This window comes from Oryzias latipes, chromosome 16, assembly GCF_053564925.1.
Source record: "Oryzias latipes strain Hd-rR chromosome 16, Olatipes_Hd-rR_3.1".
Taxonomy (NCBI): Eukaryota; Metazoa; Chordata; class Actinopteri; order Beloniformes; family Adrianichthyidae; genus Oryzias; species Oryzias latipes.
This window is the reverse complement of record NC_136252.1, coordinates 29,685,813-29,708,261: the sequence shown is the minus strand read 5'-3', so window position 1 is coordinate 29,708,261 and position 22,449 is coordinate 29,685,813. Positions and strand designations below refer to the sequence as shown.

Genomic DNA, 22,449 nt, shown 5'->3' with positions numbered 1-22,449 from the left:
TTTTTGCATATCATTTGATTGGGTGTCAAAGCATTATAGACAACTTTTATTTCATGTTTTTTTTTTAGAACTAGCTTCAGCCGGATCTGCAGGCGTAATATTGGTCAACTTGTGTTTCATTAGTCAGAGGCGCCTTGGAAAATCGTTCCGCTCGTGCTGCTTTGCAGATATGTTTGGTTTCTGTCCGAATAGCTTAGAAAATCAAGTCAACATCGTTAAAAACAGCGTAATTTTCATCTGACTAGCACTGACTGTCGAGTTGATGCAAATGAGGTTAAACACAGACCCAGTTTCCTGCAGAGAAATGCTCATAAGACGAGACAGTGTTTTGAACGGGAAGAATCCACAAACTAAGTGGCTCGTTTCTGTTGTGCCTCTGATTGGGGATCACATTCGGCATGCCAGGCGGCCCAGGCTGGGCAGCCGGTTGCCGTAGGCGACCTGCAGATCAGTGATGTGGCGGTGATGCCTCTAATGAAGCTGACACAGCACAGCCTCCCTCCTCAGAAGACCCCTAAGGGCCTCTGGCTTTGCATGGAGCGACACAAACACCCCTCCACCCCAATCTCCACCAAGTTTAAGCCAAATGTGCTTCTGATTTGAACGTGCTTCAAATGTTTTGCTGTGTCATTTATTGTCTTAGTGTTGGGTGAAGGACAGTGTTTGTAGTGGCTGAATTGGGTCACAGTATGCAAACAAAGCCTCTCTCTCTGTGCCCTTTTCAGTCTGATGAATGCCTCTGTATCTTTCCAGGAGCTGCCCAGCAGAGGTGAAGGGGAGGGCAGAAGATCCCAGCGGAGTCTGAGTGTGGATGACCTGCCCTCAGCAACAGGATCATGATCTGAAGAGGGTGCTGCACACCCCATTCTTCCATTTGTCCTTCTCCCTCTTTTTTTTATTTATCCATTTTTTCTAAACATTGTGTCACAAAACCACTCAGGTGCTTCTGGTGGAGCAACACAGAGAGAACTGAACGCCCCAAAGAGGAAGAAATCCCAAAACAGCCATCCTTGACCTCCGTTTCCCGGCTCCTCCCATTGCAACGCCAAAACCATGGGGAGGAAAAAGATCCAGATTCAACGGATCACTGATGAACGCAACAGACAGGTTAGCGGGAGTGAGGAGATATATGTGGCCGTTAGGGTCCCACATACATACAAGGGGATCAACTCAAAGCTCCTCTTCTCTCCGCTCAGGAAGCAATTAAGCACAGGCTGCTTCTGTGCTGATTCTGAACGAGGAAAGTCTAATTAGCTTTAAAGAAAAGCATCGTTCCAATTCATGCATGCTGCTCAGAGTCAATGAACACCACACAGAAAGTAAAAGATCATCTACAGTGTTATTGCGGTTAAGTTTAATCTGCTGGTATCATTGCCAAAGGGCTGATTTGTTTTGATTTCAGTTTACAAATCCTTTAAGTGATGCAGTTGGAGATCTGTTCATTTGTGAGATATCAGTTTTTGAACATTTGAAATTGAAAATCTGTTTTCACAACACCCTGAAAAGACAAGTTTGGCAAAGCAATTTTACTTGTCTAGCACATTTCATCTACAAAGACGCTCAGTCAGTTTTCTTAAACAGCCAGTGGTAACAAGTAAAAAAAAACACAGTCCAGCACTGATATATGATATCAAACTGCTTTGATACTTGTAAAAAACACAAACCAGACATTTTGACGTAGATCCATGTACCTCTCAAAATCACTTGAACAACAGTAATAAGCAAAACCAAAATAATCCCTATCTAATGTGATCTGGATTATAAGGAGCACTGTCATTTTTTAAATGAAAAATAGTAAGGCTTTTAAGTGCATCCCATAGTGTTGGTATACGCTACTACATTTTTATTTATTAAAATAAACAAATAAAATCTTTTTATTTATTTGGTTACATAAGATAAATTTTTCCAATCAATAATTGATATTCATACTGTGAAGACTTGGGAGTTTACAACTAGAGGTAATTACTAGCAGATGACCTATTGACCTTTGCTCAGGATAAAGGGGTAAAGTTTTGACATTGGGTGTGAAAAAAAAAACTCATGACCTACATATCAACTGACAGCTGTGAAGATCAAGATTGAGTTGATGACTACAAATGGTGTTGGCACTGACTTTTATTTATGGTCTTACAATCTTATTTCATTCAATCAGATTAACAATAACATGATTTTTGTGTGAATTGTTTTATATTGACTAACCACAGAAAAAATTAATGAGAAATCATTTCTAGTCTTGGATCAAGCCATAAAGTTTTATTCTCAAAAGCTAAGGTGGGGGGAATAAAACAACCCAAAAAAACAGATGAAGTGGTGAATTTTCCTGCGAGATACCATCTTTTTGTTAAAATAAAATAATAAATCCTGTTGATTGCATCAGAGCTATTGTCAGAGGATGAAAGGATAAATGATCCATCTAAAATGAGTCAACTGGTAAATGGGCTTCGCTCCATTGAGCAGATTGAGTAATGGATTTGACGTGCCCACATTCAAAAGCAGAGAGGGATAGAGATGAGTATGGAAAAAAAGAGACAGAAGGAGAGAGCCAAAGTGCTTCGCTAAATAAGACCTAAAGAGCGAGGTAGCTGTAGGGTTTGAAATTATCCTCCGTTTTCTCCTCGTCAATCTTTGCAGGTTTCATTACTTTATTGGAGATTAAATGGATTCTGCAGGGGTCAGCAAAGTGTGATGGCTCATTATTTGTCAGCACACAATTATAGAAAAAGCAGGTTTTGGGGGGTTGGTTATAGTCCGGACCGGGTTTAGTTAATGGTGTCTGCATTTGTATTGAACAAGTGTTGAGCTGTTTGTCAATAAGGTGATGCCCTCTTTGGTAAAACACGGTCGTTGTGTCAAAGTCAAACGACGCAAATAGTTCACAATCAGAGATTTAATTAGCGGAAATGTTTTATTTCATCACCTTGGCAATCTGGTCGACGTGATAGTTTGATGCCTCTTCTGAGGGAAAAGTACAGATATTGTTATTCATGCTTTTCCAACTACCTACACAGTAAAATGAAATGAAATAAAAAACCCTGCAACATTTTAGTTTGAAGTGGAACGCTGCTGAAGAAATGTGTTGTTGCTTTTTTGCAGACTGTCTCTGTGTTGGATCAGCTAATACAGTGCAGCCTCTAAAAGGAAATCAAATGAATTTTGGAATACATGCACCCTCTGTCAACCTCCTACATGTTGATTCAGAGATGCTGCCATAAGCTTCGCAAAATAAACAGTGTTCAGAGTGTGGGCCCCAGCTGGAAACATGACAGCATCTCAATTACCACATTTCTTATTGAAACAAAGACTCACAAGGAAGAACACAGAAAAAAAGGACTGGAAACGTTGGAATGCACTTCATTTTTTTTTTTTTTTAATTTATGAGCAGCATTTGTCACATCAAAGATAAAACCGAAAGAGTTGACTTTTTATTATTACTGTGACCTATTTTAGCTGAAGATGTGAGGAGAGGAGGCAAGATTTCCTCCCAGAAATGAAAGAATCTTGAATCACTAATCATATTTATGCCGAGAAACAGCTGTAGACCATCTCAAACATGCCAAAAAGGATGCTAAGTATCTTTTTTCATTGGAAAAGAACTTTAAAGCATAAGCCTGTGGATATATTGAAACCAAATTACTGAATTGGAATGACTGCATTTGATTGCAAGTCAGAAAAAAACGGGTGTAAATAATTTGGTTTGTGATCTGGTGTTGTTTAGCTTGCTTTTTGGACTCAGACGCTTTCAGATCTACCCACCAGGAGCAGTCTAAATTAGCGTGAGGGTATTAAAGCAGGCAGAACTGATGATAAGCAAGCACATTTCATTTTAATGGCAACAGCAGATGGTTGATGGTCACACGATGAGCCTAAAAGGCTTCAAGCACAAAGCTCTGTTGCTGCAGATCATTCAAGGAGGTAGAAAGGGTTTGGATCTCAACCATATGCACCAAAAACGGCACAAAAGTGCTTGTTTGCAAAGCAAATCTGGACTGAAAATTGAACCAGAATAATATACATATATATATAAATCCTTTGAACAAAAAATGAGAGCCAGAGTAGTTTATGGGACTTTAAAAAGACAAAAAAATAATTAAAGTTGGCTCTCCTCCGCTTCCTGCAAAAAAAAGTAATTCCAATTTCTACTTATAACGTTATTTTTGCTTTGTCGTTTTTCTAAATCAGTTTGAATGACAAAACAATTCTGGCCTTTTTGTGTGAACAGTGCTGTCTCTTCTTTGCAGTAGTTGGCGTAGCTTTGCCACACTAAAGTTCTTGGAACATTTCTTTAAGGAAGCTGCAGCCGTGCACATGGCAGTGAATCACAGTCAGTGTTTCATTTTGATATTCTCCTGTCTCCTCGAAGTCTAAAAGGAAAACACACGACTAAAACCTAAACCTTCAATGTGCTGATCTGTCCCCATAAGAGCGCGGCAATGCAAGCAAATGGTTGTCTGCTAAAGACATCAACTTTTGAGGAACATTTCGGTTTGGAAGGTCTAATGACTATTCTTCTTATTTTTGACTCAAAGTGAAAGATAGGAGCTGATCCTGCTGGCGTTTATTGGGTACTTGTTCTTAATATTCTGGCTTAGTTTTGGTCAAACTTTTAGCTCCTGTTTTCTCTTTACTTCCCATTTTTGGGATTGTGGCTGAATTCCTTCAAAATTGACCCACAACCTGCACATGAACTGATTTCATCCTCAGATTGTAAAAGAACTTTAAAGAAAGTAGTTTCTGTCTGTTGTAAATCAAGCACACAGAAGAATTTTAATCTCTGTGATGGGATGTGTCTCGCTGAAATGCACTTTTCAACTTCTCTCCTTCACTTTTTATTGCCGCGGTTCACTTACATTCATTTTCTACATAAGAACCAGATGTTTTAACAAGTTTTCTTTTGTGTTATGTGTTGATGATACCATCACAGGAATCTTAACAAGCACCTGACCTTTAAAAATGCTATATAAAGGTGTGGACTTCACTTCTCAAAGGCCTCGCTGCTAGAAATAACTGCTCTAACCTCATCTCCTGCAATGTTGAGAGAGTCATTAAAAGAAAATCTTCAAATGACAAATTAAAAAGTGACTAATTCTGCTTTCTCAACCTTCTAAGTCCCCTCAATCCAAAACTGTGTGGAATTTTAGACAACAGTGAGACAATTTATTTTCAAAAAGTTATTGTTTGAAACTTAAATAAACAAAAGGAGGCGGGTAAAACTCTGTCGGTTCGACTGTCCAGCCTTGATTTTATGAACAATCTGGCAATTAAAGAGAGATTTTGGCTTCAGGAAACGGCGAGAGAAGGTTGCGGTTGTCAGTGATGGTTTCCTCATCCATCTGCCACACAACCAAAACCTGGCCAAGAAAAACAGAATCAAATGGAAGCACACGCACGCACACACACACACACACACACACACACACACACAAATCAAACCACTCACCCAGTTTCTGTTCTTTTTATTCCCCTCCTCGCTGAGGATGTCTTATTTCTCAGTTGCCATTGGTTACCTTGCAATTCTGCTCTTAATGTCAATTACCTCCAGCTTGTTTATTCTTTGTGGTAAACAATAGGATTGCAGCGTGGGCCCATTTTTTTTCCCAAGATGAAGGAAAAGTCGATGCTTTTCCAGGACGTTTGGGTTTGTTTTCCATTGATGACCTTGTAATTTGTTAGGAAAGCAGTGGTTGTTTGCATGGGCTTTCCTCCTCATCACCGGCCCTCCTTGTCACCCTGCACAGCCTTAATTTCCTCCCTTTCCAGCATCGCCACATAATTTATCTGTTCATTTTCTGTGCGAGAGAGTGAGGAAGAGGAAGAGGAAGGAGGGGGATATGTAGATGGGCACCAAGATAAAGATGACTCTGCTTGCATTGGTGTGTTGGCGGGGGGGGGAGGAGGTTAAGACGATGATGCTAGCAACGTGTGATGAGGTGGGATGTGGTGGGGGAGGCAGGAGAGCAGGGGGGGTGTGTGTGTGGAGGGGATCGGTTGCCCGTGGAGACAACCCCGATATAATTTGATTTGTGGCAGCAGGAAGCAATGAGTGAGGGACCACAAAAGGAAGGAGGGGGGGGGGGGTGGATGCATGAGGGCAGGAGGGGGTAGAGAGGATGTGGGGAAGAGCGACAGAACAGTGGAAGAGAAAACGAGGGAGAGGAAATGAGAGGAGCAAAGGAGACAAGTGATGAGCGGGTCTTAAACATGGCAGGTGCCTGAGCCGAGAGGACAGATGATGGAGAAAAATGAAGAGATTGAAAGTCCAAACGGCTGATTTTCTTGCTTTCCTTCTAAATGTTTCCATCCTATCTCCACATCCAACTTTTTCTACTTTTCTTTCCTCCTTCAATTCATCTTAATTAGACTGGCAGCTCAGATGGGGGGCTGTCAAGAGAGTAGCCTGCAGCCACACTGAGCCTGAATGCCATTCCAGGTAAACCCTCATCACTTTCCATATATTAACTGGATGAGATTATTAATGAAAAGAGCAAAAACTATCCCAAAAAAAGCTCAGTTTTATTATTATTATCTTAAAGACTCACTCTGATCATCTTTTGAACTATTCTAAAAACGTTTCCGGTGGTCTTTAAAGTATGACTGAGCTGTCTTTAGCCAAAATCCTCAAACCTGTGTGGTTTTCTAGGACATAGTTTCTGCAGAGCGGCTGGAGTTCATTAGAAATTCTCCTCCGCAACTTTCAACCTAACTTTTCCCTTCCCATTGCCGAGAGCTATTAATTTAAGCGGAGCAGAGAGATTGTGGCCCGCCCAGCCTTTTTTTTTTTTTTTTTTACAACACAAATACCCCTTTTTTTTGAAAAAAACAGCATTTTTTCATCAGCTTCTGCTCACAATGCTTTGAATAAAGAAATACTCATACATGCAGAACTTTCTTAATGTCCTCCATCATCAGAAAATGCCACAAAAGCATGTTAAAAATACCAAAACCACAATTGTCAGTAGAGTAGGTCTTTAAATCAAAACAATCTAAATATTCAGTAAGTAATATGTTGTTGGGTTGGATTGGTTAGGGTTTTATTTGTTTGTTTTTCTTCTTCTCTAAAGTACCAATTTATGACTTTTTTTCAAATGCAGAACAAAAATGAAATAAAGTTAACAAAGCAGAATGTGATATTTAAATTGAAGTAGCTTAACAGAAATTGGATCATGGTGTGGTTCCTGACAACCACACCACCTTTTGGCATGCTGCTTTTTCAGGTCATGACCTCAATTTGTGATGTCACATTTTTCGGGTTTACCATCCGATGGAAAACGTGATGCCACTCATGGGCGTGGCCTGAAGTGCAGCATGTTTGCAGCCTTCCTGCACGCACGTTTACCTTTTATGTTGGTGGTACCTGAAGGCTTTTCTTCGTGTGCCTCTGCTAATCTGTTTCCTCTCTCTTTGGGTCTGTGTTTGTCCAGTGCTTTGTGTTTAATCCAAACAAAGCCGAATCTCCCAGGATCGTAAATACCAGTTAGTTAAAGCAGAAAAGCACTTCTAAAGCCAATCGGCACACAACGAGGGACCTCCGCAACACTCCCAGACCTGCACTGCATGTACACGACCGAAGGGGCTTGTTCAACAGCCTGGTTTCTGCTGGTGTGTGGGAAAGAGGGGAATAATGTGGGACAGAAGGAGAGTGCGGAAAAGAGCACAAGAGCATGTGTGACATAGAAGGAGAGCATGGAAAAGAGCATAACGGAGTGTGAAAACGACTGGGAGGGGGCATGCGATGTGGAGGGAAGTGAAAGCCCGTGTACGTGCAAAGTAGAAACCAAACATTGTGTGGAGGGGTTATGGATCGACAGAGCCCTTTTTTCATTAAAGAAATTGTCTGTTTTGATATGTTTTAAGCTTTTGTTTTGTTTCTAATTGCAAATTCTTGAGCTCGAATGTTGACGAAATGGATTTCCACTAAAATCTCTAGTTTCTGTCTTACTCTGGGTGAGCAGCTCTGTTTGAGGATGTTGAGCCTCAGGGGAGCGCTTCAGCATTTTTAGGGAAATGAGCTTTCTTTTTTTTCTTTTACTTTCCTGCCAAAACTGGCATCACAGTGATGTCTGACAGCTGAAACCTACAGCTCATCACTTTTTCTCTTGGAAACTGGACATACTGTAAATAAAAAATAATGAGCCTTAAAAGTGGTTTAGACAAGTATTGGCTGTACAAACTTAGATTTACTCATGAAAACAGGCTCTATTATTCTGCTATTATTTAAATAACCATTAATATTAATTTTAAAAGGGTTTCTGAACAATGTTTTAGGTCCTCGATAATTTTTTTTTCTATTAACAAACTCAGATGAAATATAACCTCTATATTGTGTTTCTCTCAAGTTTTCCCCATTTTCTGTCAAAACTTTTTTTTACTTCAGACTTTTTTTTACTTCAGAGAAAAAAAAGCTTATTTTAAGCTACTGAACACTTACCTATAACTCAAACAATGAAAAGGGAAATTAACAGAAGAAGCCGTTTTACACCGAATCTCCAGCATTTACAGCAGGTTCCTGCTGTAAATTTGAGTTCCTGGCAGCAGCCTCCTTAAAACACAGCTTCACTTTCTTTTGTTGGCATCTGCAAGGAAACGGACGCACAAACTCTATTTTAGCCCCTACAAGGTTCAATCCGGTGGCTAAAAACGTTCGTGAAGTTAGATTACTGCGTCATGTTTAGGAGGGATTTGGAAACTAGACGAGTCAAACCAAGTGCCTTTGATATTTAAATAGGTTTTGATTCTGTTTCAGAAGGCTCAACAGACACAAAAGAACATCTTTTAAACTTAATGTGACACAAGTTTTGCATTTAAGCTGTAGTTTGAAAGGAGATGTCTAAAGAAAAGAATCGTAAAGCTTAAGAAACCAGTGTAACATATTACAAATAAAGTGAAAATATGAGGAATTTTACAGAGTTGTCAAAGCAAAACAGATTCCCCCAAATGTGTTGATCTAGTTTTTTTAAACATCTGCATAAAATATATTTTTTAATTCAATTCTTTTTTTTGACAGTGATCTCTGCCTTGTCCAAAGCATATTTTTTAAGAGTTTGCTGACTGTGCTGACTGAATAATCAATCCTTATGCAATTTTTAGCAAAGATAATTGAAGCCGACTAGAATCAAAGTGTTTTGAGCGTCATAATCCATTTGTTTCTGAATAAATAATGAGTTGGATGAGAATGAGTTAACAGACTGGAGGAGCAACCACAAAACTAAGCTTCAGCATGACAGAAAGGCTTTTTTCTCCTTTGGTGCTAATGAATGAAATGGAAAGTGGCTCCCAGTTTGGTTGAAGTGGCCTTTTCTTTAAACCATGCTAATTCAAGTTGAATTTAGAGATATTTAACTGTAGAAAGAAAAATAACCTGTCAGAATGCTAATTCATTGTGTTTATATCATAAAGGTACACTTAAATGTTGATTCTTGTTGTTATAGGACAGTTTGTTGTGCTTTTTCTTTGTTTAATTACCTATTTTGTGAATCAATTGATGTTTCCCCCCTTTCTCCCCAACAGGTAACGTTCACCAAGCGGAAGTTTGGTTTGATGAAGAAGGCGTATGAGCTGAGCGTCCTGTGCGACTGTGAGATTGCTCTCATCATCTTCAACCACTCCAACAAGCTGTTCCAGTACGCCAGCACCGACATGGACAAAGTCCTGCTCAAGTACACGGAGTACAACGAGCCCCACGAGAGCCGGACCAATGCTGACATCATCGAGGTAAAATGTGGAGACGGGTGGGAGGGGCAGCGGGTTTTACACCGGGGAAAGAGCTGCATCTTTTCATTTCCTTCCCTTTTTCTTTTACAATGAACTCAACAAATAAAGCATATTGTTCTTTTAATCATTCTTGTGTCACCATTAGTTTAAAATTCGCGAGAAGGAAAAGCTCAAATATTTTAGTCTTGTGGGGTTCGTTAAGAGCCAACAACAATGTGCCATCATGCACATGTAGGTCGTGTTTTATTTCTCTGCGGCATGGTACTGACTGTTCCCCGGACCGGCACCGGTCTGCGGTGCAGGGGTTGGGGACCGCTGAGTTTGACCTCGACGTGACAAACCAATCGGTGGCCAAGTACAGAGGCTGTTTTTTTGTTTGTGTGTCAGTCTTGATGCATCCTTCCAGTACTTTGTTTGTTCTCCTGTGAGATCATTAAGATTTAATCCTAACTAATCTAATCTAGCCCTCTCTAGACCCCCATTCAGACATAATTAAGTCTTGTCCAGTTTATTAAGATCAGTCCAGGTCATTGCAGTCGACTCTGTTCAACTCTTTCTGCTGTCATTTGACCAGAGTGGCTTGAAGATGACCTTTTTAGAGGAAATAAAACAAGATCAGCTGTACGGAGGGATCTTGCTTTCAAGCCTGGAATTAGATGCGATCGCATTCTGGGTTAAAGCCAGACATATTTTTTATTCCTACTTTATTTGAATATCCCATATTTCATGTCTTTCCATGCACATCCTCGAGGTTGGAGTGGCTGAGTTCAGTCAGTCAGCTGGAGTCGCACGCTCCTCTGTTGTTGGCTTTAATTTTATGCAGAGACCTTTCCAACAACATCAACACACACTCGGATACTGCCTTGGCCCAACACCGTCACCGCATAGACGAAGAATCTTCCAAGAAATGATGGTTCATTTGCATGCTGACTAGCAGAGAGGTCATACATTAGCTTAGGGGAAAGGTGCTAATCCAATCACCAATTTACAGAATTACGTTTCGTTTTTTTTCCTTCCAATTCTTAAAAAAAAAAAGAATTAATTTGTTTCTGTGTGCGTTTTGTCCCTGTGGGAAAACGCTCCGCTGGAGTTTTTCAGGCGAACACGGAGCACATTTGCATGCTTAGCTGACCTCTTTATACATTACGGCCCTCTCATGAATTGAACACGAGATGGTTAGGTTTGATTCAGCCAGCCATTTATACTGCAGTGCAGCACTTCCACTTCCCATGGAGCCCTGACTTAAAGCTGGATGTGGCTTGTCTTTGAATATTATTCTCACTTGCTTTTACGCAGATTGCTGCAGGACTTGGTGATCAGTCAACCGCAAACGGTGTCAACATGAAGTCACCACTTTTTTTTCTTCCTTTCCTATCATATCGGCTGCACAGGTTAAAGTAGAACTCCGCAAAAATGCACACAGCAGAACTAAGAGCTTCCAGCAGCCGAGATGGGCTCCTCTCAAATGAATCCAGGTTGTGGAGGTTGAACAATGACATCACCTTACAGGTTTTAGCATCCCTGTTTTCTTCACATTGGCTTCATCATTTTTGTAAGGAACATGCTGGTTGGCGATGACTAAATGAAAATAGAAAATAATAGAGTGGGAGTTATTTGCTATGACAGCTTTTATCATCTGCTTCTACTGTTTGGGGCCAAATGACAACCTGCAAAAAAAACCTGAAAACTCACAACCATCTCAGAGGAAAAAATCTCACTCGCAGCCATTTATTGTTTTGAAACGAAGCTTTTATGGAGTTAACTTACCATCCTGTGTCCCAGGAGTGGTGAACTTTGTCAACAAATAATAATTATTAACTTCTGCTTTCAGACTACTCCTTCAAATGAGTTACTGTTAGAAGCCTAGAGGCTTTAAACATGGTTGGATTCATCTCATGATCTCTTGAAGGCTCATATGACCTTTGACTGCTGCTTTCAGGCATCATTCTTTTCCAATAGTGCAGACGCTGTTCACAAACATCTAAATGAATCACCAGTTATTGGTGGGGTGGACATGTTTCCGATACAACTCAAAGCCGTTTTCCAAAATAGATATGTTTTAGGAAGCCCAAAAGCTAAAACATCGTAATATTTTCCTCTCAACACAGTTTGTGCGGGTCAGTCTACATGATAGAAATCATAGGATTTTTATGCTGATATACAATTTTGAACAAAGACGGTTACTGTAAAATTATTATTATTATTGTAGAACATTTTAATCAAATATTTCCATGTAAATAAAAGCCATAAAAGAGCTTCAATGGTGATCAATGTTTTAATCCAGGAGCAAGAAACCCTTAGCAGAATGTAGTCTATTTAGGTGTACTACAAGTATACTTAGTCTATAGTACTAGTGTATTTGTAGTGCAATTAACTTTTTATACACTATCTAAATGTTTTAAACTTAAAAGGTTCCAATTTTGTCTGAATTTACTCAGTTATTATACTTCCTACACCAAACCTACATGGTCTAAAGTATACTTGCTATACTTGTACTTATGTCTACTTAATAAAATAAACTTTTTGCTAAGGGAGTCCTGGGAGAAAACAGCAGTTCCCCTCCTGTCGTGTGTTTTGGCAAAGCCAGTTGCTGTTTATGTTTGAGGCAAATTGTACATTTTGTCGTACAGGCACCAAATTTGCCATGGATGTATCCAAGGATCTCAACCAAGATGGCGGCTGCAAAAATATTTGATTTCTATTTGCCTCAGTCTAAACAATACGGGTTGTTCGTGCACAAAATGAAGTCTGATATGTATATTTTAATGGAATCTGGGATTTTCTTTTGGCAAACGCGCTATTCTGAAAGAGTGGATGCTAAGGCACACATCTGTGCCGAATTTGGTGCTTGAACCACAAAATGCACAATTATTCTACTAATAGTTCTAGTATTTATTGTGACATGCGATAAAAGTTTATCACCAGGGCATTTGTTTTTACAGGGATGGTGTGACCAGTAATTTAAAAAAGTCAAAGCCTGTTGACCTTTTAAGCATTTCTAAATCAAGGCTGCATTACATTCATATGAACTAAACGTGAAAATGATTTTTCTAAAGCTTGGACGAAAGAGGCTTTTGTATTCATGGGGATAAGTAGGGGAATTTGGACAAATATTGACAAAATTGCATGAAAGTGTTTCCTCTGTCTGGAAATGCCATCTGACAAGCCCACCATTTAGTCCACTTATAACTGAGGCTCAGTAAACTTGTTAAAGCAGTTTTGTTGTTAAGTGGGCTCAAGGTAAAGCCAACATGTCAGAGTTTGAGACCAGAGTTCCCCTCCACCTCTCTGTCACGCTGTTGTTTCCCTTTCCTTTCTTCCCGACTTCTCTGTCTCCTCATCTCTTCCTGTGCTCGTTCGTGACAGTTTATGTCTTTTTTTTTTCCTTTTCCTTCTCCTTCTGACTGTCTCGAAGTGTCAGCAGTTGAGCTTTTTCTGTTGGTTGTGTCTGGAACTGCAGATGGCTCTTATGCACACGCTACAGTGTGTGTGTGTTGAGGCAAGGCGTTGGGCAGCTCCAGGCCACATCAACTCAAGCTCCACTGGCTCTGTTTGTGTGCCTACATGTGTTTGTGTGTGTTGACGTGTCTCTTTCATTAGTCTGTGTGTGTGTGTACATGTGCACACCCGTCCTCTCCGCATGCATGCTCTGCAGTGGCCCATGAGAACACCTCATACAATATTCAGCCTCGGTGAGGCTCTCTGTTGTGTAGCAGTGCGGGTTTGTGTCCTGGGAGCTTCCCTCCTTTACCGGCCTTTATCTTCCCTTTTCCAACTTCCCCTTCCTTTATTGCACCTATTCTCTCTGCAGGCCAGCAGGCATTTAGGAACCCTCTCCAGCATTTGTCCTCAGCTGTCCCCTTCACTCAGCACGCCGCCGCAGCACACGCCTCCTTGTTATGTGTGTTATGTGGGTGTTAGCATTGTCCGTGCTGCTATTTTGCATTAATCCTTTCTCGTTCATTTTCCTGGGATGTAGAAAATCCTGAAAAGAGGGTTTTTAGAAATCTCTCTATGATTTAAAAACAATGTAGTGACATCCATGTTTTCCTTGAAGTAATCATTTATTTCTGTAGTAAAGAGGATGAAAAACATGTTAAGGTTAGAAATCCAGGTCAAATTAACCTGCAAATCAAACCCATCCGTTATTAGTATCTGTGTTTACAATAGATTTGTTTCCTTTGGTTGAAGAGTCCACTTGAATTGACTTACTCTGTGGTTTGTGTGTGTTTTTGTTTTTCCAAATGACACCTTGATTTATGAACCGGAGAAAGTGAGAATCTAACAGGAGATGTTCTGATTGGTTAAAAACGGCTCCATCTACTGATATAAAAATGGCCTCTTGAGATTTCACCTGATTTTTCTTTTCTTTCTTTCTTTCTTCCCATAGAATGCCTTCCTAGTTTTATTAGTGCAGAATATTGACATGTCTGAAAAGACTTTTGTTGGCAAGCACAGAATGTCACAAATGGATTTTAACATTAAAGAAAAAAGGTTTGAATGATATTTCACATCTACTTCACTCGTACCAAATAGATTTAAAGACACACTCTAATAATTTTTTTATTTTTACATGCTCTTGTGGCATATTTCTGATGATGGAGGACACATATATAAAGACATTTCATCTTAAAATTGAATGTTTGAGTGTTTCTTTAGTTGAAATATTGTGAATCAGAAGCAAACGGAAAAATGGCCTAGGAGAAAGAGATTATTTGTGTCGTAGAGAACACGATGGGCGGGCCTTAAGCTACCTGTTCTGCTCCATTCTGATGCATCCACCAGCTCCATTTTTGTCTTTGTTTTCCTCATCCGAGCGGGCATCTGGCTCAAAACAGCTGGTTTGCTCCAGTATTGCACAACTTTTTTGTTGCACCATTAATATTAAGTTGGGGGTCTGGGGGGCTGGACGCTAGCAGGAAGCTTGTAAACAGAGGACTCTGTTATGAGTGACGGGAAGGGGGGGGGGGGAGTGTTACCCACAACTCAGAGCTGAATTTCTAATGCGGTTCAGCAAAAACTGTCCTTAAATATAACAGGCTTTTGATTGGCATAATCATGATTAAAATACATCTGGGAACAATTTTAAGAAAGCTCAAAAGATGATCTGAGTGGGACTTTAAATTAATGCAATGTTTTGGTCCACGTTCTTCACTTTTGTGATTGCTTTGTGCAATAATTTAGCAGATTACAGAGACATACTGTATGTTTAAGGAAACTTGAAGCACTGTCCCGACCTAAGTGACAGAAGGAAATACACATTACAACAATAGTTAAAAATGATCTGCTTTGGATCTGAAATTTCTGCTGAACTGAGCTTAGATGAAATGAGTAGAAAAGAGACGGAAACAGAGAGGAAATGGATGTATAGTCAGAAAATGTGCCCATTTGCTGCTGTGCCTCTGTTGGTCTCTCTGAGCAAGTGCTTTTGAGTATAAATTATGGAGTGTGGATGTAGTCACGCAGGGACCCATTTGCACATATACATCCACACACACACACACACACACACATACTCCCTTGATGTCACACTGCTTGTCCCTTACTGCTTAAAAGCACTTAAGTTCATTTCATTGCTTGAGTGTGCGCGCGTGCAAGCATAGATTCAGTATTCATCACACGGTTAGACATGCCTTCACTCCAATGCAAGCTTGAGAGGCCATACATATGCGCACACAGCCTCTCTCTGAGATGCACGTGCTGCTTGAAAGTGTTTGTGTGTGGGCAGCCTGCCTCTCCTGTCAGAATGTGTTAATCCGCTTGACTGCAGATCCCAATCAGGGCAAAGAAAGGAGGAGAGCCGGAGACAGAGGGAACACGAGCAAGCAAAATGCTGAAAGAGTGCCGATGAATGGCCGAGGAGAGAAAGTAAGATGGGTGGAGAAGTGAGGATGCCCCTTTTTTTTTCTTTAAGCGGCTCAAGCAAGGCAGATTTCACAGGCAAGCCTCACTGCTGGAGCTGAGGGACTCTTGGGTGTACCGCCCTGATGGGCCGCTTTATGCCAGGGGAGGATCTCAAAAATGGCAAATGGATTCTCCTAGCTGCAACCATGAACTCTCAAGTTTGATTTTCAAAACAGACCCCTCTACTCCCAACTCTCTCAGGTCGCAGGTGCTTCCTTTTCTGTCCTGGAGATGCTCCTCCTCAGATAATCCGTCTTTGCTACATGAACTCTTAGGACTTCCAGCTAAGACCTGTCATATCCTCAAGTCCTAATCTGGGCTAGATGAGGTCACAAGGATGCCAGTCCACATGACAGGTGTTCTCAGACCTGTTCGCTCTATACTGAGGCTTTGAAGCCTCCTTCATTTGCTATGAGAGCACTTGAAAGGATTTGCAAGGCGCTGCTAGGTTTTGTCACAACAATTGACCTGTAAAGAGGCAACCCTATCTTGAATAATAAATGTTTTATGTCATAAACACCTGACGGCACAAACTGATCGAAAAGTTTAGGTGGGCTTTCACTGCTGAAGCCTGACAAGCGTAAGACATGCAGAAACCAGAGGAGCAAAACTAATCCTGTTACAGATTCACAACATTTGAATTTTAGTCCAACTTTAATCGGTGCTCACATTAGACTTCAGCTGATGTCGATTAAAGGTGACTAAGCATCCGCAGAAGATATGATCCACCAAACACATAGCTGGCAAAAAAATTCACTCAGATTAGGAAACAAATATTGCCCTCAGAGCTGACAGGTTAAAGGCAAATTAAGGGATGATTAGTTACAAAATCTATTATTCAGCTAAATGTGTAAAATTAATGTCCACAAATCTGAATAATGAAATTTCATGATACAAATACACAATAGTAGAACCTGAACTGTTGATTTTTTTTTTCTTTTGTACAAAAGTGAGTTTGTTTTTGCTCTTGAATGGAGTTAGCCATTGATTGTTCACACTAGGAAGCACAAGAAGAAGCAGAGTGTGACTAATCATAATGAATAATTGACGGGGAGCGTGACTTGACAGATAGCCTTTCTTTTGCAGTTTTTCACATTAGCAGGTGATCTTTCCATCTCGAGGCTTGTTATCTTGTGATATGAGAAAAAGGTCTGCTGATCTATAATACAACAACTGAGGAGTCTGGCAGCTGCTTCTGTGGACATGATGTCCCATGCGAGCATAAGTGCGTGTCAGTGCATGACTTGCTTCTGCAGGGCTGGATGTGACAACCACAATAGGCAGTGACATTACATCCTGCTTTTTGCACCGACCTGAGAGAAAAAGGGCAATATTCCTGCAAACTAAGCCTAATTTTTGTAAATAATATAATCATAATCCAAAAAAACTCCCAAGAAAAATGTGGAAGTCTTTGCTCCATCTGGGAAATGTAGTCCTCAATAGTTTAATTACTTACGTTTGATTTAATCATTTTTGAAGGATTGAGGCATCTTCTAAAAACATGGATCCTTTTTAGTTTTCATTCTAATGAAAAACTATACTCAATGTCTCTTTAAAGGCTTGTTTTCACTTCTCTAGCAAGATTAAAAGCCTGTGCAGACTGTACCAGACATGCATATTTTGATATCACTTTCAATTTCTTACAACCTTGAAATAGAAATTGAAAGAAAATAAAAGTCTGGTTGTCATCAGTCACTCTCCTAGGTGTTTTCCAGCCAATTGGACTGATTCCAGAATAGCTGGGGTTTGGTGACATCATAACCTGCCAACACAGCAACAACTACCAGGCTGAATATAAAAAGGGCATTCATATTTTTTGTTCTGTTTTTGTTTGTTTGTTGTTTTCATCCATTTCTTCAACCACGGTAAAATCTGCATAATTATATAATAAATGGGACTGTGTGTTCAAAGTGACAAAAAAAGTGGTTGAGTGCAATTATTGAATGGAAAAAAGTTGACCGTCAAACACAGCAATTAAAAGTCATTCTTTAAGGACTCCATTCAACTTCAATCAGAACTTATATTAAATATTATAGAATTATACGTAGTGAGGACTATGAGAGGTGGAGTGATGTTGGGGAAAAAACTGAACGCAGGGGAGAGACCAAAAATATGGATAGAAGGACGTGATAGCAGGTAGTTAGAGGAAGACTAGGTAAAGAGAGACATTGTGGCTAAACTCAGAATGACAAGTGTGAGACTTTGCACTTTTCTAAGAGTTGAGTTAAAAGGGCGACTCTGAAGGTACCAAAAAAAACAGATAGTAGAGAGCGGTTATGGGTCTCATGAAAGGCTGAAAACGGAAGGCGGGCCAACGTGCGGGTGGGCGATAAAGTGGTCCAGAGGGATTTCATCGGGGGGGAGGAGGGGCGGGACTCATTTGGAGCTGCAGCCAGTTGGAGGACAGGATGCTGCTCTGCTGGGCAAATCTTACCCTGGCAACACGGGAGGGGGGGTGGACAGGTAGACAGATGGCTGACTTGACGAGAGACGAGCTGATCAGGGCTTCACAGAGAGAGAAAGAGGAGGAATTTGCACGAACTGTAGTGCAACCTAAAGTGCTCGCTGAGAGAAAGTGGGAAGAGAAACAGAGAAACTCGGAGGGCAAGTCGCCCGTGTTTGCACTGTAATGTTAACAGAAACAAAAACCCTGACAGTGACAGAGAAAGGACTTTCCAAGAGGGAGAAAGGAGAAGAAGAATTTGCAGGAAGGCTAAAATAACAGGAGGTTCAAATGTTTACATCCATATGTGAGTGTTAGAAAACAGTCGTCATCCTCAGCATTTAACACAAACCAAAGCCTTTATTGAACTTTCCTTTATTTATTTTGATCACATTTTTGATATTATTTCAACCTTTACTCATTCAAAAAGTCAAGACAAAGAAATCATTAAAACACAAGGCTATAAGATTTATTTTTACTGATATTTTCTTGAAGTTTGAAAATTCAAATAAATAAATATATATATATATAGCATTTAGTGCTTAGTGTGTAGTTAAATGAAAATCCTTTTTCCAGCACATAATTTGTTTCCTAATCTAATCAATATAGAAAATAGAGTCAAATCTTTAATTTTTGAGCTAATGAAGAAGTCCTTCAGTTTGTTTTTCTTTTCTTATATTAAAATCCAAAACTTCTGTATATCAAGGACTACAATTGTAAAACTTTGAAATAAACGAGCAGACATTTTTAGATATCAGTTTATTATACATGACAAATGTGTGAACTGACTTCCTGCTTTTTATTTGTTTATTGCTTTAAATGACACCTTTGAATAACAGGTATGGGCAAAAAAAACTAGCCCATTCTATAATACTAGTCATTTTATTTAAATACTTGTATACAATGTTATTGTTTATTTATTATTATTATTTTTTATCATTCTGAATTTGGAATTGGTTTATATCAAGCTATCAAAACAAAATATCCAAAAAAAGACAAACAATAAAAATTGTTATAGATGGGTCAAACATTGGCTGAATAATTGGGACTTGTTGGAAAAATTACAAGAAGATAAATCTCCAGATATATACATCCAGAAATATGACAGTTCAGTGTTTATGTGAGCATTTATATTCATGGAAAGAGAAACCTTTTTTTTTTTTTTAATTAAAGTAAATTCAGAAATTGCACCACAGCACGCCTAACCTTAAGGTTCGGTCTTTAATGGAAATCTAGAAATATTTGATTTAAATTCAAACTATTAACGATGCATAGAGGTCTGTTTTGGGATTTCCTTTACTCTGCTGGTTATTTCTGTCTTTTATGACACAACTTTACATAACTGATGAATCCATTTGGGAGTTTTCTTTTTTTAATTTAATATTCTTCTCAACACACTTTTAATTTAGCTAATAAGCAGGGAACACATTAGAGCCGCGCTGCAGCTCAGCGGAGTTTGAGGGTTCATTTTTTTTGAGCTTCCACGAGGCCCGGCTTCACCAGAGGCTTATAAGACGCTATTTATTCTGACCTTCAAAGGTGTTTATGTTTTATTGCATATTTAACATTTTTGCTGCATTTTTTTGATGCATTTTGGTGGGTTCAGAGAAGAATTTGACCAGAAATCTACTCTGAGGATCCAAATGAAAGGATTTAGAAAGATTTTTGGAAATGCAGGTGATCCAGGTACGTATGTGAGCGAGCACACGTCAACGTTGAATGGCGGGCTCTCTGTCTCTTTGTGTCACGTCAGACGGAGCACGAGGTCCACGACTCGATCACGTCTTCAGTGCAGCCCTGTGTCACATGCTAGCTCTGTCATGTTGAGAGTTCTTTTATTTCAGTGCACTCTTTCTTTTAACGTAATCGTTTATTCTCTGAAATTTTAGGTCAGAGCACAATCAGCGGCGCTGCAGAGCGTGTTCCCTGTGAAACGTGGACAACAAAGTGTGTGGTGGCAGCTTTTGTGTGTCAAAATTGCAGATCAGAGTGCCGTCTTGTTCTGCTGAGACTGAACCGCTGCATCAGGGAAGCGTCTCTGTGCGGGGAACAAATCTTTCTAATAACCTGTTTCTGTGGGAAGATAAAATGTAGCTTTGACTCTGCTGTGATAACAACGGCCTGGAGTTTTAATGAGACTCATATCAAGGAACTCCATTGTTATTAGCATTGAAAGTCTCTTCACCCTTCGATCTAGATGCCATCATTAGCCTCTTGTCCTCACCGGTTTTTAAGGTCCTAAGGCTAATTCATCGAATCTTTGCCTCCTCTGGGTTTCTTCGGCGGATCTCCAAGGTACGAGTTTCCGGCGGGCTGAGTTGCTCGCAGTTGAGTCATCCTCACTTAGCAGTGATTGTGCACAGCGGGAGTCACGGAACATGTGCTTTTGTTTTAATCAGACTGCCACTACTCTGCAGTCACACCTGACTCAGCGGGTGGCTTTTAATTAAAGAAAATAAAGGGTGTGAAGGATTCAATACGATTGCAGAATGTTGTACAGATGGGCTATTAGGTGGTTTTCATCAAAAGCTGTTTGTGTTTGCTTTGTTTGGATCGTCAGTGGTTTTAAATGTTGCTTTTGTATGATAAAATAAAATGACCTAACAGGTACATTAAATACCCACTCTGATCATTTTTTGATCTATTTTTAAAGCGGTCCCAGTGGTCTTTTAGCTACGATTGTATCCAGACAAAAAAAAACAGTCGTTTTCTGGGACATATTTTCTGTAGAGTGGCAGGAGTTCATCAAAAATTCCTCTCTGAGACCCGATGCGAGACCCTTGATGAAAAGCAACCCCGCCTCCCCTTCCCCTCCCCGTTGCTGAGAGCAGTGAGCTCATGGCCCGCCCGACATAGTTTCTGCGTCACAAATGTGCTCTTTTTTCTAGCACAATTTTTCACGATATCAATAAAGAAATACTCAGAAATGCAATTGTAAGCTTAACTTTCTTTATTTATGTCCTCCATTATCAGAAAAATGTTACACGAACGTGTTAAAAGCACGATTTTCATCTGAGTGGGTCTTTGAAAAAATATAATTTCTTTAGAGTTTGAGGGGGGGGAATCAGCGTTTACCTTTTTTTTTAGTGTTTAAATATTGTAGATTTATTCCAAATTAGCTGTTAACTGTATTTATTTATGCTCATCCAATTGTGGCTGATTGTTCTGACAATTTTGTTCTCAGTTAAAGAAGAAAACAATTCGTTTTTATAAGTCTACCATTGTCAATTTTCTCAGATTTCACAGTGAGAAGATTTCTTCCTTTCTCTGCCATTCTGTGCTAAATCTCAGACTTGGGCCAACTGAGGTTCTGCTGCTCCATTCTATGATCCATTTTGCTCAGAGAATGTCTGCTCTGCTCTGCGGTGTGGACCCACCAGGCAAAGCTACTTAACATTAAATCTTGTTTAGCTGAATCCTCTCAAAATAAGAGCCTCTCTATCCGTCTTTCTCCTGACCTCCCTCTTTCTTTCCTGGCCTTTTCAAGTCTGTAAAGGCAGTAACAACCTGACCACGAAGCTTCCTCGTTCCCCGTTTGCCCTTTTGCTTTAGCCACCGACTTCATTGGAAGTCTTCACACTGACACTGTAGATCAAGGCAAAGATGTAGAGGTGAGGCCTCATTGTGTCCTCTGACGGGGCAGCTCAGGTATTTTATCGCCACAACTGCCACATTCTGTTTGCCCCGGAGACTGGGGGGGGGCTTGTTTTCACAAGCTCCATCCTTTGATTTCAAAGCTTTTTCCTCTACGCTGGATTCGATCATTCCTTCACCTTTCTAAGCCAGGACTTGTACAGAGAACCTGCTAGGTGAACAAGTGCAGATTCGGTGGTAATAACTTGCTTTCGTGTGGGCGGGCACATGTTACGAAGGTCGACCTGAGAAATCGATTGAGGATTATCAGAAACTATTTTCCTTTTTGTACAAAAAGCCTCCAGGAAAAAGAAAAAGCTCTCTTTCATGTCTTCATCTGGGCTGAAGTGTTCATCTGACCTTAACCGCTTTCTTTTTAATTCAATGAACCGCGTAGGAGTCATCAAATATGGTGCAATCAAGATGTTCATCTGTGTTTCTGCTGTGGTTTTTAAACAAGTGTTCATAAAAAATGTGTGCATAAAAAATGAAATGAGCCTCCTCTATCTCCTCTACCCCCTTTTTTGGCTGCTTCAGACGTTGCGAAAGAAAGGCTTTAACGGCTGCAACAGCCCCGAGCCCGACAACGATGACTCCATCGACCAAAGCCCGCTAAATGACCGCAAGACCGACGACCTGGACAGCCTCTTCAAACGCTATGGCGTGAGTACCGTCACACTCTGGTCACCTTATCTAACCTTCTCTTTCTGTTCTTCTCTGTCTCTATCTGCCCTCTTTCTCTCTATCTCTCTGTGCCCTCT

General features: G+C 40.2%; 1 protein-coding gene across 37 annotated transcripts in view; it reads left to right on the top strand.

Moving 5' to 3' along the window:
• Window positions 1–22,449, top strand: part of mef2d (myocyte enhancer factor 2d) — a 107,331-nt gene that overhangs the window by 41,842 nt on the left and 43,040 nt on the right. For 30 of the 37 annotated variants that reach the window (XM_078933015.1, XM_078933007.1, XM_078933005.1 and 27 more), the window contains 4 exons: window positions 754–850; window positions 941–1,107; window positions 9,505–9,708; window positions 22,226–22,351. In XM_078933015.1, coding sequence (XP_078789141.1) covers window positions 1,054–1,107; window positions 9,505–9,708; window positions 22,226–22,351 — 384 coding nt within the window. In that variant the 5' untranslated portion in view covers window positions 754–850; window positions 941–1,053. The remainder of the gene's footprint in view (window positions 1–753; window positions 851–940; window positions 1,108–9,504; window positions 9,709–22,225; window positions 22,352–22,449) is intronic. The other 7 variants (XM_078933008.1, XM_078932996.1, XM_078932989.1 and 4 more) reach the window with 1 other exon arrangement.